Here is a 15,546-nt window from a genome sequence, read left to right as displayed (position 1 = left end):
ATGATTTCCTTGTTTGAGTATCATTTGAGGATAAAGCTGCAAATTATTATATAGTGAATAGGTTTGTATGGACTCTGATCCTTTCTCAGCGTGTATGTTGTTCAATATTTGTGAACTGATCATTGCCAGCGGGTCAAAGCCTATCTTCCTTTACTGCGATTTATCTGTGTGTAAAATCAATGTATTAAGGACCGACTACATTATAAGTTTGCTGAATTTTTTATTTTTTATCTAAGGCTCTAACATGCATCAAATTAAAAATAGGTATCATTTTGTCATGAAGAAAAATTTATCATCTGATAGCTAGGGATGTAAGCAACCAAGCATTTACTGTTAGATCAATTTTTTTTTTAATGAAATGAAAGAAAAATGCCTTTGAAGTGTGTCACAATTTAATTATTTCTTTTCACTTTGCACAGGGAGATGAATCTGATGATGAAGATCAATGCGCTCTGAGCGACAAATGGAAATATCAACACAACATCCGGCGGTGGTCTCGTAAGGACCTAGGCAGCCCTTCCTCAGACGGACAGCCCTTGTCGCCGACAGTCAAATCGAGCTCAAGCAACGACAGTCTGCTGACCGATCAGAATTCTAGCAGTGAAACAGGAGATAGCCCTGTGCTAGACTCAAAGATGCATCACGAAAAAGGCGTGGCTAGTGACGATTACTTCGGAGCCAAAACCTCCATTCCTCAGGATCATCTAAATCCTTCCACCATAGCCCTGAGTCCTAGACTCCGCAGGGCTGCCAGTGAAAGGATCAAAGGAGCAAAGAACTTTTTGAAGAGACTGGAGAGTTTTAAAAGCCAGAAAACGCGAAGGATTCCGAGAAATAATGGCAATGTGGAAATCAGTGGACCTGTGATAATGGACACAGACGGAATGCAAGCAAAGATTAAGCATTTGAACTGTAAGGAGTTGAGTCCTTCAAGTGAGTATCCTCCATCGCTGCCAACAGCAGAAGTGGCGGAAGACAACAGAAGTGTTCCAACAGCAGAACCGTGGTCAGACAGTGCTACAAATTACGCCAGTGAACCGAGTGTTCCTCAGAAGTCATTGGTCTCTGTTCAGGAGATCACCGATTCCAATAGTGCTCTGAACTCTGCCTTGAAGGCTCTGGAGGAGACAAGTCAGTCCTCCCTCTCCTCCTCAATTCATTCCTCAGTGAAAGCCCCCTCCAACTCCCCACTCTCAGGTCACACACATCTCAGAAAACCCAATCTAGCATGGAAAAATACTAGTAACTCTGAACTCTTTCCTGCCGACAATTCTCCGTCAGTATCTTTCAAGCTTCCAGATGACCACAAGCCGGGCACATTTCCCAAAGTGTTGTCCACTGGGTACATGGAAGTGGAGGGAGGGCATGGAGTTAACGCCAGGACCGGCAGTTTTAGTTTGGGTAGTGATAGGAAGGATGATGCAGCCATTAGCGCTGCCTCGGTCAAAAGGCGCGGATCTGCGGGTCCAAGGCTGGATTCCAACAGAATGAGTGTGTATGACAATGTGGAGCCAGAGGAGGACTTGGAAAGTGCCCAACACGAACTGGACATGATTCTCAGCAAAGTGTTTGAGGACATTAATGTGCTCAACAAAGCCATCTATGGAGAAGATGCAGGTAAGAATTATTTTCCTTTGTTTTGGCGAACAAAAAAATAAAACTGAAGTTTTTTTCTGCGCTGGCTCTATGAGGCCTTTGATTTGTAAGATCCTTTGATTCTTTTTTTGTTATTTCTGCACTGTTTTAGTTCACTGATGATTATTTCTTCATTTTAGGATTATTTACATTATAAAACCCTGCAAAAGTATAAGATGTGAGCTATGAGCATGTATCAATGGTTTTGTTACTGTTGAAATAATTGAAATTTTGTTGTATGAAATAATCAAAGAATAATAACCGTATAAGCATGGTTTTGAATCGGACATTTTAAAGTCAAACAGTTTTATTTTTTCTTTACTTTTTTGTTTAGTTTAAGGATGTATAATTATGATTTCTTGCTTTCCATGTTTTTTTTTATTACCTTTTTTTTTACTTTATTTTTAATCTCAATGTAAATGTGTACAACCATATCAATAGACTTCTTGATACATGCAAAAACTTCATTCATGTAAAATCTCGTTATGTGACAGTCATGAAAGAGAGGCATTGTAATTAGAGGCCCCTGTTCTCATTAAATGGATGACTGCATGAGTGCTATATACCTTGTGCCCCCACGTAATAGTTAGAGAGGACTGTAGACATTCAATATTTAATGACATCCATTCATTTCACTCCCAGATGTATTATACAAATCAACAGCAAGTTGTATCAAGCCTGCATAGAGACCTGTTATCTTGTCTAATAAAGTCGTAATACACACAAGACTCTCCCGTCAATCTCTTCTGAATAGAACATGTAATTTAAAATTCTTCGAGGAATAAAAAAAAGTTATCTGATATCGGCAAAATCCTGTGATTGTATAGGATCATTACTGAAAGTCATTTGGTGTGTTTATACTGAGCGGTGAATTAGATCCTACAATTTTGAATTTTCTTGTGAGAGTGACTCTGCGATAAAGAAAAAAAGAATTTTAAAGAGTTGTGTTGTTTTTGTTCCAGAAATAGTCGAGCCCCCTTCCTCTTCTCTCAATTCAACAGTAAACAAGTCTGACGACGATGAAAGCCATCTGTCCGATCTGAAGAACCTGAGTGCTCTCGAGACCGACGACAGTCTCAACGGGAATGATGACCAGGATGTCACGAGTCGAACCAACTCATCGCCCGATACCAGCGACCACGACATCACCACGGGCGAACTGTCACATGACGACTCCACGGAGAACATTGAGGGGCGGGAAAGACGAGACTCCGGTGTTGGATCCTCCCTCACTCGTGCTCCCAGGTACAAACTGATGTAGTTTGTATTAAAAAACGTACAAAAGACCAAGATTTTTTCATTTTTAAAAATTTCATTAGTTTGAGGGATTAGAAAAATATAAGTAAAAAATTCAATGAATTCTAGTATAAGAAGTTTTTATTTGAAAATAAATTCAAAGGTTTGGTATCTAAATTTTCTGATTTATCTTGCAGTGACAGACGGCGACAGAGAATCCGCTGGCATAGCTTCCAGAAATCTCATAGGCCCAGTGTGAGTGGACGTAATACTCACATCAGTAGTCTGTCAGTGTGTCAACTCATGGTGCTACAAAAACTCTCCCTGTGCCGCTTGACTGGCCTTATAGAAAAATACTCACCCAACCGCTCCGGATGGAACTGGAGCATGCCTGGATTCATGAAGCGCCACAAGACTCCAAACTACAATGACCGCAATGTGTTTGGTGTCCCCCTCCTGGTCACCTTACAGAGGACTGGACAGCCCCTGCCCCAGTGCATGCTGAGTGCCATGCGATATCTCAGGAAAACGGCCAAAGATGCTGTAGGAATATTTAGGAAGTCTGGAGTAAGGACCAGAATCCAGAAACTGAAGAATGAAGTAGAGGCTAATCCAGGTCAGTGGGCTGAGTTAATGATGGAGGAATTACATCCTAAATACAAAGTATCAAGATATTAGATAAAGTGTTAAACTTGGCTTTTGTGATAATTAAAAGGGTAATATCTACGGGGCAGACTTTATTAAATTATTATTTAGAAATATGACCAAAGAGAGATAACTCCAATGAAACTTTCATGGTTGCTGTTTTTTTATTATAGAGTTAGTGAACTTCCAAGAACTTCAGGCTTATGATGTGGCAGATTTGTTGAAGCAATACTTTCGTGAACTACCAGAGTGCTTGTTGACAAACAAGCTCTCAGAAGTCTTCATCAATATCTTCATCTGTAAGTTCCCAAATTCTTCTTCAATTTAAAAAAAAATTGATAACTCTAATAACATACAATCAAAAACATTTGTTTATGATTTCTACCCCTACTAAAAAAAACTGAGTAATAAAATATTTAAATTTTTTTAAAATTCAACACACTTTTAATGATAAATTAAAAACATTTTCAATTAAACTTCATTATGATATGTGTGTGTCTGTAGACTTGCCCAGTGAGCAGCGTCTGGAGGCCCTACAGTCCGCAGTGGTCCTCCTCCCAGACGAGAACCGCGAAGTGCTCCAGTCCCTCCTCTTCTTCCTCTACGATATTTCGACGCAGGCGGACGATCACCAGATGACCGCCAGTAATCTGGCCGTCTGCTTCGCCCCTTCGCTGTTCAACATGAGTGGGACGAAGAGCGTGACTCAGAGCCCGAGTCCGCGAAGGCCGAGGAAGAACCTGGGTGTACCGGACGCCCGAGAACTTCAGGAACAGAAGGCTGCTCATGAGTGCCTGACTACTTTGGTTCAGGAATGCAAGAAACTCTTTAATGTAAGCACTCGAATACTGTATAAATTGTCAACTTTTAAAAAAAACTGTTGATAAAAACTTTTTAATGGAAGTGCCTACAAACTATATGAATAGTCATCCTTTGACTTTTGATGCTGGAATACACATGTCTTATAAATGCAATTATGGAGTATGAGTAACAGATTTTTTTTCTTTCTCACAGATTCCTACAACAATGATGAGCAAGTGTAGATTTTCCTACATTGAGCAAGGAGACCCTGTTCCGTTGGAGGAATTCAACAGGCGATCCTCGGAAGACGACCAGCTGGCGTACCACAACTTTGTGGACACTGCCATCCAGGGACTTTTGAAGGAGTCCAGAGACAAGTTCAAGGGATGGGTCTCGGTCAGCTCTGTCCCCACGGACGTTGATCTGTCCTACAAGAAGGTGACGGACGGCCATCTACTGCGATTGTGGAGGTGCTCTACGGAAGTGGATGGTCCACCCTTTGCAGCATTAGAATGTGTCAAAGATGAGAGGTTAGTGTTTCATGCATGCTTTTATTAAAAACAAATTTTATTTTGATGAAATTTAATATTGCATTTAAGTTTATTTTCTCTGAATGGTGTATGTGAAGTTTTTGTTTATTTGCTAGCAATCATATTTTTTTCTTCTCTGAATGCTATATGTCAATTTCTTGTGTTTTTATTTACAGGCATGTCTGGGATGAGGATCTGGTTAAGTGGAGGTCCATAGAGAAACTGGATTCTCAGACAGAGGTGTTCCAGTACACTCAGAGCTCCATGGCTCCCCATCCTGCAAGGGACTTCTGTGTTCTCAGGTAAAAGAGAGTGTATTTTGTTTATGTATAGAGAATCAATGAGTTATGTGCATGACTGCGTATGTGTTATTGAACTGTCAGTTCTATCATGGTGTTCATCCATATTTCAGATCCTGGAGAAAAGACCTTCCCAAAGGCACATGTGCTCTGGTGTCCACCTCAATCGAGCACCCTGAGGCTGAGCTGAACGGGGCCATACAAGGGGTGGTTCTGGCCTCTCACTACCTTATTGAACCCTGTGGATCGGGGAAATCTAGGGTCACTCACATCAGTCGCATTGACATGAGGTAACTACATGTAATTGACTCACCTGTTAATATTTCATTGAGATATTAAAATTAAATAGTTTGATAGCTTTAGGAAAAGAAGATCAAGTTAGTATTTTTTCATTTTTCAGGGGAAGAACACCTGAGTGGTACAAGAAAGTTTACAGTTACAACTGCGTTAACCAGATGGAGAGAATCCGTGACTCGCTGAAACAGAGCACTGATGGGCCAGAGTCTGTAGTGTGAACCTGTGTAGTACTACTACTGATGACGACAACTCTTCCATCAAAGTGAAGAAAACTGGTATCGTTGGGGAGGTAGCAGAGGGAAGCTCTTCAGTATTGGTGCAAGTGTACCTAACTCCACTGGTTTCACAGAAAGCTGTACCTGCGCCAACGTCTGCAAACCATTTGTCTACGTTAGAACTGCTGTTCTGCAGACATTGAATCCTCACAGGCTGCTCTGTGACAGAGGGGATAGAGAGAGACTGGGTGTAGTTCAATAGTTAGTCTACAACTGACAGATGTGGCAAGTCCTGTGTCTACACAGCTTACTACATGACAATCTAGTGCTGTATCATAGAACATTCCGTAGAAGAAATATAGAGGAGGGCAAAATGTGTTCATTTTTAGCATTACTGTTGAATTGTGTTGAAGGGGACCTATAGTTCAGTGTAGAGTAGCGGACAAACAAGATGGTGGGTAGTCCCCACTGTTGCCATAGTGAAGGCAGCATTATGTCTGTTGGTAACCATAGGAACCATGCTAGTCATGTGACCTGATATTATTCCCTGGGAGTAGAGAACCTGCAATATTACAAAATGCATTTATTAATATTTGTTGTCCTGTGCCATGTTCTTATCTCATTATGTGTTATCTGTTGTAAATAAACTGTATGTCCACTCTCTCAGAATGTAAATTATATCAGAAGTCATTGAAATATGTTTTATGGCATGTCATTAACAAATATATGGTACCAGTGCAAGTGAGTGTCGAGTGTGTTTGAATGAGAATGTTTGACCGATGTGAAATGAGCAAAAGTGATTGCGTATATGTCTGACAATATGAGAGAGAGATGACTCCATTTAATGCCTGCTGATGTCTTCAGTGGCCAGCCTCCTGCTAAAATAATCAAACCAAATCATACCTCATGTTGGTCCATGCTGTGGTGAGGCTTTTTAACCAGTATATCAATGCTCCCAAGTCAGGTCTAATAGACCACATACATCATACACATATATATCTAGAAATGGCTGTATTACAGATGAATATTGAATGTGGTTGTGATATGTATTTGTTTTGTAAAGATTGTAATGAAAACAAAATATTCACTTGATTGATATTATTTCCAAGGGAGATAACTCTGAGGAACAATCACCATGTGATGGAGTACATAACTAGAGAAATCCTGGTTTTAATGGAAGACTTACAATACTAGACATAGTCATTGAAATAAAATTGTAATCCAGTGGTGTCTGTAATCTAGGTCAGCCATTTTTTTCAAGTTCTTAACATATTCACACGTGCTAATGCAGGAAACTTGTGTATTCCTATGCCAGTGTTAACAGTATGTCTTACCTGATATTGTCATCTTCTATACCTCAAAGTCAACTATATTTCTCATGATTCCATTGTACATGTATGTGTATCTTGTTATTATATTTGTTATTATTACAATGAAATATTTCATGAATATTAATAAAACCAAAAATTAAAACTGTTGTTGTCGTTTTCCATTTTTTCCTTTCTCCATTGCATATTAATTCCTCTGAAGCTGATGTTATATTTTACATTAATCAGTTTTAATTTGTGTCAATATCCATGACAAATGCAGATCAACGCCTGGAAGTTAGTAAATTCCGAAATTTAGCTCCCCATATTTCTATCAATATGAAGCATACACACGTTTAGAAAATATGAAGAGCCATGGAAGAGCCATTTTGTTACATTAGTTTTGGTTTCTTCAATACAATTTTTAATATTCTGTTTCAAAATCTTAGTTTACTCTAGTTTAAACTCAAACAGTTCATAGTTTATTTGTTTGATAAACGTTAAAAAAAAACAAGTTTGAGTCTTCACATATGTAAACGTGTCTAAGCATGTATAATACATGTATAAGATTGTAAAACGTATTGTTGGAATGTATTGAATTCATAACTTATGGGAGCGAAAATGTCTATTTAACATGCCACATGGTTCATTTTATATCAGTAGGCCAAACATAAATGGAATTGACCGAGTTTACAGAAAAAATAATGTATATGAAATTGGGAAAAGGTCAACATTCTATTTTACATGCAGATACATTTGAATTTGAGTTTTTTCTACAAATAAAAACTGATGCATGAAATAATAAAAAGGCTACTCGGTCATTAATTTTTCATGATACATGATCTTTCGTTCATTGACCCCCAGTAAAAGCAAAAATAACCATCAATATTTGAACTTGAGACTGACAGAAAAAATTGTTTTGACGTAGACAAGTTAAGCGAGTCTTTGAACTGTTTTATACTGGCCGATGAGTAGTTTCTTTTCTTTTCTTTTTTGGGGTATTTTTCATGCACAATTAGATCTTTTATATTCTTCATTTTAGCTTACTTGTAAAATAATATGTACATTGTACATATATAATAACACGTACATTAACTTCATAGTCAGTTTATGCATTGGTGCGAGTTTATCGGGAGGAATTTCAAAAAGGGGAAGCGGCTCATCTCTTATAATCTGTTTTAAATACCAGCTTCCAAGATTTGGAACTACTAAAAAAGAACACTTTTCTTATAGATATCAATATCGCAAACTGTAAATGCTTTTTTGCCAAACAAACGTGAGGTACAAGATCTCAATCATTCTGTATACATGTAGGTTCCATAGCACATAAACTCTTCTTAAATTTCTTTCGAGACACGAGGCCTGTCATTTACACTTACCAACGCAGTTTTGGGAATTTGTTATGCAAATACAGTTTGTACACCGATTTAAATATTTATAGCTATCAATTTTCCATACCTTTAATTAGTAGCAAAAAATTGTTGTTTGTGTGTTGTTGTCTGTCTGCGTGTCTGTGTTGTTGGTGTTGTTGTTGTTTAGAGACCACTATAGATCTTGTACCTAACTTGTTTGGCAATATACCATTTTTTTAAACCTTGATTTTATTCATTAAAATACAGCCCGTTCGCGACAGTATAAAATATCAGTCACTGACACTACTAATTTGATATTTTGAATGAAATATGGGGATTTCCATTTAAAAAGAACTATGTCATGTTTGGTTTTCCGTGAATTCATTTAAATTCACATCCTACATTTATAAGAAATCTTTCAAAATGGCAAAAACGTGCGGATTACCTGAAGATAATATCAGAAAATGGAAATATGAACTATAGTAGCATAATTATACCATGTAGTTGGGTTTTACTCCATATTTTAAAAGAAATAAATACTTCCGTGATAGAAGTTATAGTGTTTCAAGGATGATTAAACAAATCCTTAACACCACTGATATGTACATACATCATGTACTTATTAGTTGCAATTGACGTGGTTTAATAACTAGATACACCTGCCATACACTTTATTTAGAATTTTATAATTACAAACAAAATCTCTATATTTTTCTACGAGAAAATCTTTTTTTCAGTCTTTCTTTTTTTTTTTTTTTTTTTTTTTTTTTTGGTCACGTTCGATTTCTCATCTGTCACAAATCTGACTTTTCAGTGTAGACATCCTGGAAGTAATACTTAGTGACAATTACATCAACCATGACACAACATATTATAAACCATTGGTGTGGGGATTTGCTTACGTAATATACTGAAAGTCAGTGCAGTGGAATTCCGGTTTCGTATAAACACCTAAATTCAATTACGAATGTCGGTACAAAAGTTCAGTTTTTTTTATTTCATTTTTAATATGCAAATTTAGTTTTCGCGTTGTGTTAACAAATGCATATGCAACTCATATGCATAAATGCAAGCTATATGTATAAATTTAATAACATATATTGTATAAAACATCAATGTAAAGATACGTATACACACACAAAAAAGAAAACAACAAAAGAACAAATATACAAAATAATACTAAAGTAAACAATTCAATTGGTCCCATAAAATTGGGCACCTTTTTAGAACTGTTGAAGACAAGTCCTCCATAATAAATAACTCTGCGTAGTTTAAGTACAGAATTCACGATTCTGAAGAATTTGAGCCATTTCCAGAATCCGAGAGATGATACACATCTATACAAATGAATTTCAAAGCGTCTTCGTAACTAGGCAGATCTTGATCACGTGACTTGTCAGCTGCAATCACAGACTCATATGATGGCGGCGCGAAATTGACACCGTAAAATCCCTGATTAATTTCTCCAATGGTTGCTATGGTGATATGATTAATTTCTCTTCTGTCGCGAGTTTCGTGGCCTGTCGGCCATGTGCATTGACAAAGGGATTTCAGACAGTGAGTGAAAATGTCAAAAGCTTCCTTCAGTGTGGATCGTCCTTTACTCCGCAAACAGAAATATACAAAACACAGCAGCAAGAGAAGGGCAAATGTCAAGAAAAACATCGCAGCACCGTTAATTTCAAACGACATGATTATTTTTTAAGTATATATCAGTCCGTCTCCTCCTTTTATTAGAAGAAACACTGTCTATACAATCTTTATCCAACCCGGAAGAAATTTCTGTAATCTCTGAAATAGGAAGCACCAATTTGATGTCAATACATGGATGTGTTTATTATAAGATACTATGAGTTTATCTATTTATTTTTACTTTATGGTTATCTAACCAAAGAACAGTTGTACGAAGCAGAATGAATCTTGAAAACCTATTTTATTCTTTTATTAATTTTACCTTTACATTGTCTGATTAACAGTACAAAAGATCTAAATATAAAACAATATGATTAATAATGAGAAAACTGAAATTGAAAAAATAATATACTGGTAATATAACAGTACCTTTTAGTCGTGGATACTTGATAAATCCTTGTCATTTACATGGTTCATGTTCAAATGATTCCAACAAGATACGGCGCATGTCCTCGACAGCTTTCATAAGTATTCTTTGTTATTTACCACGGCTAATCCTTAAATGTTTGTTGATAAACCGTTAGTCATACCAAAGGTGGGAAAATCGCACAGACTAAATTTAAATCTTCACCTGCCTACGTTCCATAAAAGGTAAAAAATTCAGTGACGTCACGCAATACAGGTGTAAACAATATGCTTATTTGATTCAATGTTTTGTTTCTAGGCTGTTGATCACCTACCAATTAACCATGAAAGGCAAAGCCCAATTAATTAAAATACGAAGTTTTCCTTTATTGTATCAGAAGCGAGCGAGTGATCAATCATATTAAAATTTTCTTTGTTTAGAATTCCGAAAACGTATGACAGCTATATTTCTTCCAGGTAAATCACCTGTCTTTCAGAATTAGTTATAATTATTTGTCTCACTCTTTCATCCTGTTTATTACTTCTTTTAAAACTGTTGATCTTGTCAATACATTTTACGTGTTATAACATTTACATTTTTAAAATATGTTTGCAGAAAACAAAACCGCTTTAAAGGTTAGGTACACAAGAACCAACATTACCTTGTTGGATACAAACCTCCGCCAGAAGTTACAGTATTTAAAATCAAGTTTTTCTTGAGCATTATCTTTTTTGTGATTTATCGAATTAAAAAAATAAAACATGCGTATACATATATAAAATAATGTTAAAGGTACGTCCACAAATATAAACATCTGTATCTTCTTTTTGCTTGTTCATTGTAAACAAAATACGTTCTATTGTATTTTTTGTTCTAACAAAGGAGGACTTTGTTCTACGAAAAAGAATTGAAACAATCTATAATACTTAGTATGATTTATGGAAATTCACAACAATCTGAAGGCCAAATATCTTACGTTTTTATTATTGTATTGCGAATCTCTGGTCCAGGATTAATGATATCATCTTTATTCTAGGTCAGCATATTTTAACAACGTCGTATTTTGGTCCTATGAATAAGATAAACAAAGTTGGTAATCAAAATTGCTCCTATAGGATGGGTCCCTCTTGTGGCGATGTATTTTTGGCACGATTTACAAACCCGAATAATGATGGACAACTAAACCATTTGCTTCAGAGACAAAAACAATTTGTTATCATACTATGAGTAAAGAAAAGCCTACACTTCTGAAGAAGAAAACAGACAAATCGCTTAACAACCAGATATGGAAGCAAGCTGAAATAAAGAAATTCTATAAGTTTAAGGTCAACAGTTGAAATAGCATGGATCTTACAAAAACCCTGCGATGAGGAAAAGAAGCAAGTATGGAAAAGGTATGCTAGTAATTAATATGAATCTATATTTTCAGCAAAAACATGCAACTGGTCTGTCGACTATGTTAAATGATCTTTAATGATTGACCGGATTGAAACAAATTATTCGATTCTTTTCTATACTATAGGATATGTAGCAAAACATTATAAAATTATGCAACATTGAACAATGACATTTTCCAACAAAAAATGACACACAGGCGTTTATAAACCATTTTGTGTATGAATCAATAATTATACATGTAATTACAATTTTACAGTTAAAATTCAAAATATTATTTTCTTATTGCTTTGTTAGCATAATTAGCATAGTTGGAAGGGGGCAGCAATAAGAATCCAACGTTGTTACAAAAACATTAAAATATTTCTTCTATTATATAGGCTTTGGCTTGTTGAAACCACTCATTGGTCATGAATCTTGGTCACATATGAGTTTAAATGATGATAATTTATCGATTTGGAATTTGGCGTGGAAACTTCAGCAGAATTGTTCGAAGAAGAATACTGGGAAAGGCATTTTTAGAAATACATGTACTGTAATAATAATAATTTATAGCAATTCACACTAAATTAATGTCTTTTAGAACTATTTATTCATGCTTTGTAAGTAAGCATGTGTGTATTTGGATGTGTAAATGAAACCTTATAATTTTTATTACTTGCAAGTAGTTCCTTTGAGTTATAATCGGACACTGTGAATATGACCTAGATCTGACGAATGCTTTAATGTGAAATTATTGGAATGTGAAAAATGTGCGTTGTCAACTACATAGTTGATCTTGATAGGCAAAAAAGAAAACGATGTTGTGTTTTTTATGATAATAGAGCTTATCTGTCTGTCTGTGTTTGAGAGAGAGAGAGAGAGAGAGAGAGAGAGAGAGAGAGAGAGAGAGAGAGAGAGATGTAGTGTACCCATGGTTAATTTTTATTGTTTTAGTTTAGAAATGCGTGTTAGACAGCAGCAAATATTGTAACAGGATCACTATATAGTGGATACAAGACATATTGATATGCTAATTTACTTACTATAATGTTAGACAATGAATGTCAGATTTGCATATTTGTAAACGTTTAAAGTCTTGTAATGCATGCAACCAGTTAAAAACATTAAAGTACTGATGCTATAAAGATGAATACGTAGAATATACAGAGCTTTAATGAATGACATTAAATGTCTGCATAAAATGATTATTGTGATTGAAAATTCAACAAAAATGAACAAATTCTTATACACTGAGTTTGCAAAGCACTGTCTATAGCTGCATTGGTAGCTTAATATACACAAAACATAATCTTTGGGGTACAGCCAAGGTTTTATCATCCCTTACAAATTAAAAATCCGAACAATACTGTTTGATATTCTTTATAGTGCAATCTTAAGGCACAAACAACGTAAACAATTGAATAAAAAGAGTTAAATACAGGAAGCTCAATGTTAAAATTCAGAGACAAAATCCTCTTAAATTTGGGGTAAAATCCTCAACAAGAGGCCAGATTGCAGTTGTTTGATCCATGGAGGTTCCTGGTCAGGTGGCATTTAATTGCCTCTCAGGGTCCCAATATGGGGCCCAGTCCTTTATGAAAGATAACAGTAGAAATGAGCATAGAGTCTATTATACGTTCGTGGCCCAGTTTGTGATATTGCATTGACCATAAGCACCGGTTTGGTGACGTCATAATCGACGTGCACCATTTTCAATGGAACGGAAAGAATACGTTCGTTTTAAAAACATAAGAACAAGAACTCCGAATAACACTCACTCAAATTATTTCTCTCGACTAGAGAATTACTCCAGACGTCTCTAAAATACATTATTTTTTTTCAAAAGTAATTACATCAATTTACACATCACATATACACACTAGGAACATGTATCCAACACACGTCTATTATGTATCGTCTGTCACAATCACTTCCAAGTTATTGATCCGACAAATCGCTTCCTCGTAGCTGGGTAGATCCGGGTCTTTGTGTTCTGATATCACAGATTCATAGGACGGAGGTTCAAAACTGACATTATAGATTCCAGGATTGTCATCGCCAATTGTGCTTACGCCATCTGCGCCATGACCTCTTCGGTTTGCATTGCTCGAGTTCGAGAACCATCTTTCTCGACACCAGGCACAGTCTCTGAATGACAAGATACATCCACACCATATAGAGCAGAAATCCCTGCACGTCTCTCTGCTGCAACCTTTTAAACACATAATAAGAGCCACCAGAAAAATGACCACTCCAATCGCCAGGAAAAAGATCTCACTGCTAACCATTCTTTGTTTTCATGACGAAGTGCTAACCTGATTTAGATATATATAAAAAAAAACCCAAAATGATTAAAGTAAAGGGCGATTAAAACGTAGAAAAAGATTATTAAATGAAAAATACATTCCTCAGTATAACAGGTTGAACGAAATGACTTCATTTTGTTTGGGAAATTCGTCCATCATGTTTAAATGCATTTATAATGTCCTTCTTTTTAACCCTTTAATGACATACTACCGGGTTGTCTTTTAAACATCTTGAATTTCTTTCGTACCAATATTTAAGGTGTTATTGTATGTACAAACGACATATCTTACCGAAATATCAAAAGTTATAGGTTTCAGTTATCCACATAGTTGCCATTTTGAAAGTAAACCTTCGAAGGGGGGTCAATACATCCAGTGTTGAAATTTCACAAAGTTTACTTTCCATGTCGTAAAATTCAAACAGGTAGCTGATATTGTACCCACGTGATATCACTACGAAATCGATAACCTGTCTGAACCCCATAACCAAATACACATCTCTTGCACTATCTCCCTTTTCACTGTATCGCTTAGTATTTGTAGAGGACGTCAGTTTGAGCTCTATTGTATGGTAAATGTTTATCACAATACACAGTTTTGGTATTTAGACTGATAAATGGTAGCGACATGGAGTGAAACAAAATTCACGACTGAGGTCTTTAAAAATGTTCATTCAGAGTCGTTAATCACAGCGAATCTACCTTTATTAAAATGAAGAATAAAAAATTAACACATAACAAACAAATAACAAATGATGAGTGATTGATATTGTTTTGCTATGAACGCGTGCCTTCTGCTAAAAAAGATTATATTTACAATATTTTGCATACTAGTATTTCATTCAATGCGAATTGCTTTCAACTTACAAAAAAAAATATCTCTTTGGTATGACAATGCTACCTACGTAAGGATCAGTCGGATAAGACCGTTGCACGGTACCAATTCAATGGGTGAACATAAATTTTATCTATATTCCTTTCTGATGTCGTTATGAGAGACCAATCATGATAAAACGTACGTTGAGCTCTACGGTCTATGATATAGGTTATTTTTAATGCATGGATTTCACAGTTGTAATTTGTTCATTTTACAGGGCCCCACTTTGGTATCCTTTTGGTAACCTCACTGTATATTACAGGTAAGCTGCTTACTCATTTTATGCTCATTTTGAACACCGTTCCCTCAAATTTTTTTCTGACCGGAGACCTTTATCAGGAAAGGGGTAGTAGACAAATGATTTTACTTATGATTATCATTTAAGAACAACCACTGTGTTTGAGAGCATTTTCTCTCATGCATGCCATTTTTAAGGAAATTGTGTTTGTTTTTTTTTTTGTTTTTGTTTTTGTTTTTTTTTGTTTTTTATTTGGGGGGGGGGTAATTTATTTATAAACGATTATTATGAGGCATGATCTTCTTGTCCAGTGTGTTTGTTAGTATACGTAAACTCTTGCAATCTGACAAGTAACGAAAGAAAGGATCGACATTATTCCACGTATGGTGTCTAT

General features: G+C 35.9%; 1 protein-coding gene and 3 long non-coding RNA genes across 7 annotated transcripts in view; 2 read left to right on the top strand and 2 right to left on the bottom strand.

The window, feature by feature from the left end:
* LOC105327399 (rho GTPase-activating protein 7) overlaps positions 1 to 7,131 on the top strand; it is a 67,254-nt gene extending 60,123 nt beyond the window's left edge. For all 3 annotated transcript variants that reach the window (XM_066076045.1, XM_066076046.1, XM_066076047.1), the window contains 9 exons: positions 420 to 1,617; positions 2,598 to 2,880; positions 3,069 to 3,487; positions 3,690 to 3,815; positions 4,021 to 4,349; positions 4,531 to 4,847; positions 5,024 to 5,149; positions 5,260 to 5,436; positions 5,547 to 7,131. In XM_066076045.1, coding sequence (XP_065932117.1) covers positions 420 to 1,617; positions 2,598 to 2,880; positions 3,069 to 3,487; positions 3,690 to 3,815; positions 4,021 to 4,349; positions 4,531 to 4,847; positions 5,024 to 5,149; positions 5,260 to 5,436; positions 5,547 to 5,661 — 3,090 coding nt within the window. In that variant the 3' untranslated portion in view covers positions 5,662 to 7,131. The remainder of the gene's footprint in view (positions 1 to 419; positions 1,618 to 2,597; positions 2,881 to 3,068; positions 3,488 to 3,689; positions 3,816 to 4,020; positions 4,350 to 4,530; positions 4,848 to 5,023; positions 5,150 to 5,259; positions 5,437 to 5,546) is intronic.
* A 2,164-nt stretch (positions 7,132 to 9,295) lies between these two features.
* Positions 9,296 to 10,574, bottom strand: LOC105327400 (uncharacterized). The gene is made up of 2 exons (XR_900041.4): positions 10,379 to 10,574; positions 9,296 to 10,108 (listed from the first exon to the last, which is right to left on the bottom strand). It is a non-coding gene; the product is annotated as an uncharacterized lncRNA (long non-coding RNA).
* A 10-nt stretch (positions 10,575 to 10,584) lies between these two features.
* Positions 10,585 to 12,761, top strand: LOC136272916 (uncharacterized). Of its 2 annotated transcripts, none has more exons than XR_010710978.1 (3): positions 10,585 to 10,831; positions 10,971 to 11,749; positions 12,131 to 12,761. It is a non-coding gene; the product is annotated as an uncharacterized lncRNA (long non-coding RNA). The 2 variants fall into 2 exon arrangements; XR_010710979.1 differs by having other exon boundaries at positions 10,663 to 10,831; positions 11,392 to 11,749; positions 12,131 to 12,264.
* A 578-nt stretch (positions 12,762 to 13,339) lies between these two features.
* Positions 13,340 to 14,965, bottom strand: LOC109618654 (uncharacterized). The gene is made up of 2 exons (XR_002199514.3): positions 14,330 to 14,965; positions 13,340 to 14,047 (listed from the first exon to the last, which is right to left on the bottom strand). It is a non-coding gene; the product is annotated as an uncharacterized lncRNA (long non-coding RNA).
* Positions 14,966 to 15,546: the final 581 nt, after the last annotated feature.

Source organism: Magallana gigas, chromosome 2 (genome assembly GCF_963853765.1).
Source record: "Magallana gigas chromosome 2, xbMagGiga1.1, whole genome shotgun sequence".
NCBI lineage: Eukaryota > Metazoa > Mollusca > Bivalvia > Ostreida > Ostreidae > Magallana > Magallana gigas.
The sequence above is the reverse complement of the archived record's forward strand: the minus strand, read 5'-3'. Positions and strand labels throughout refer to the sequence as shown.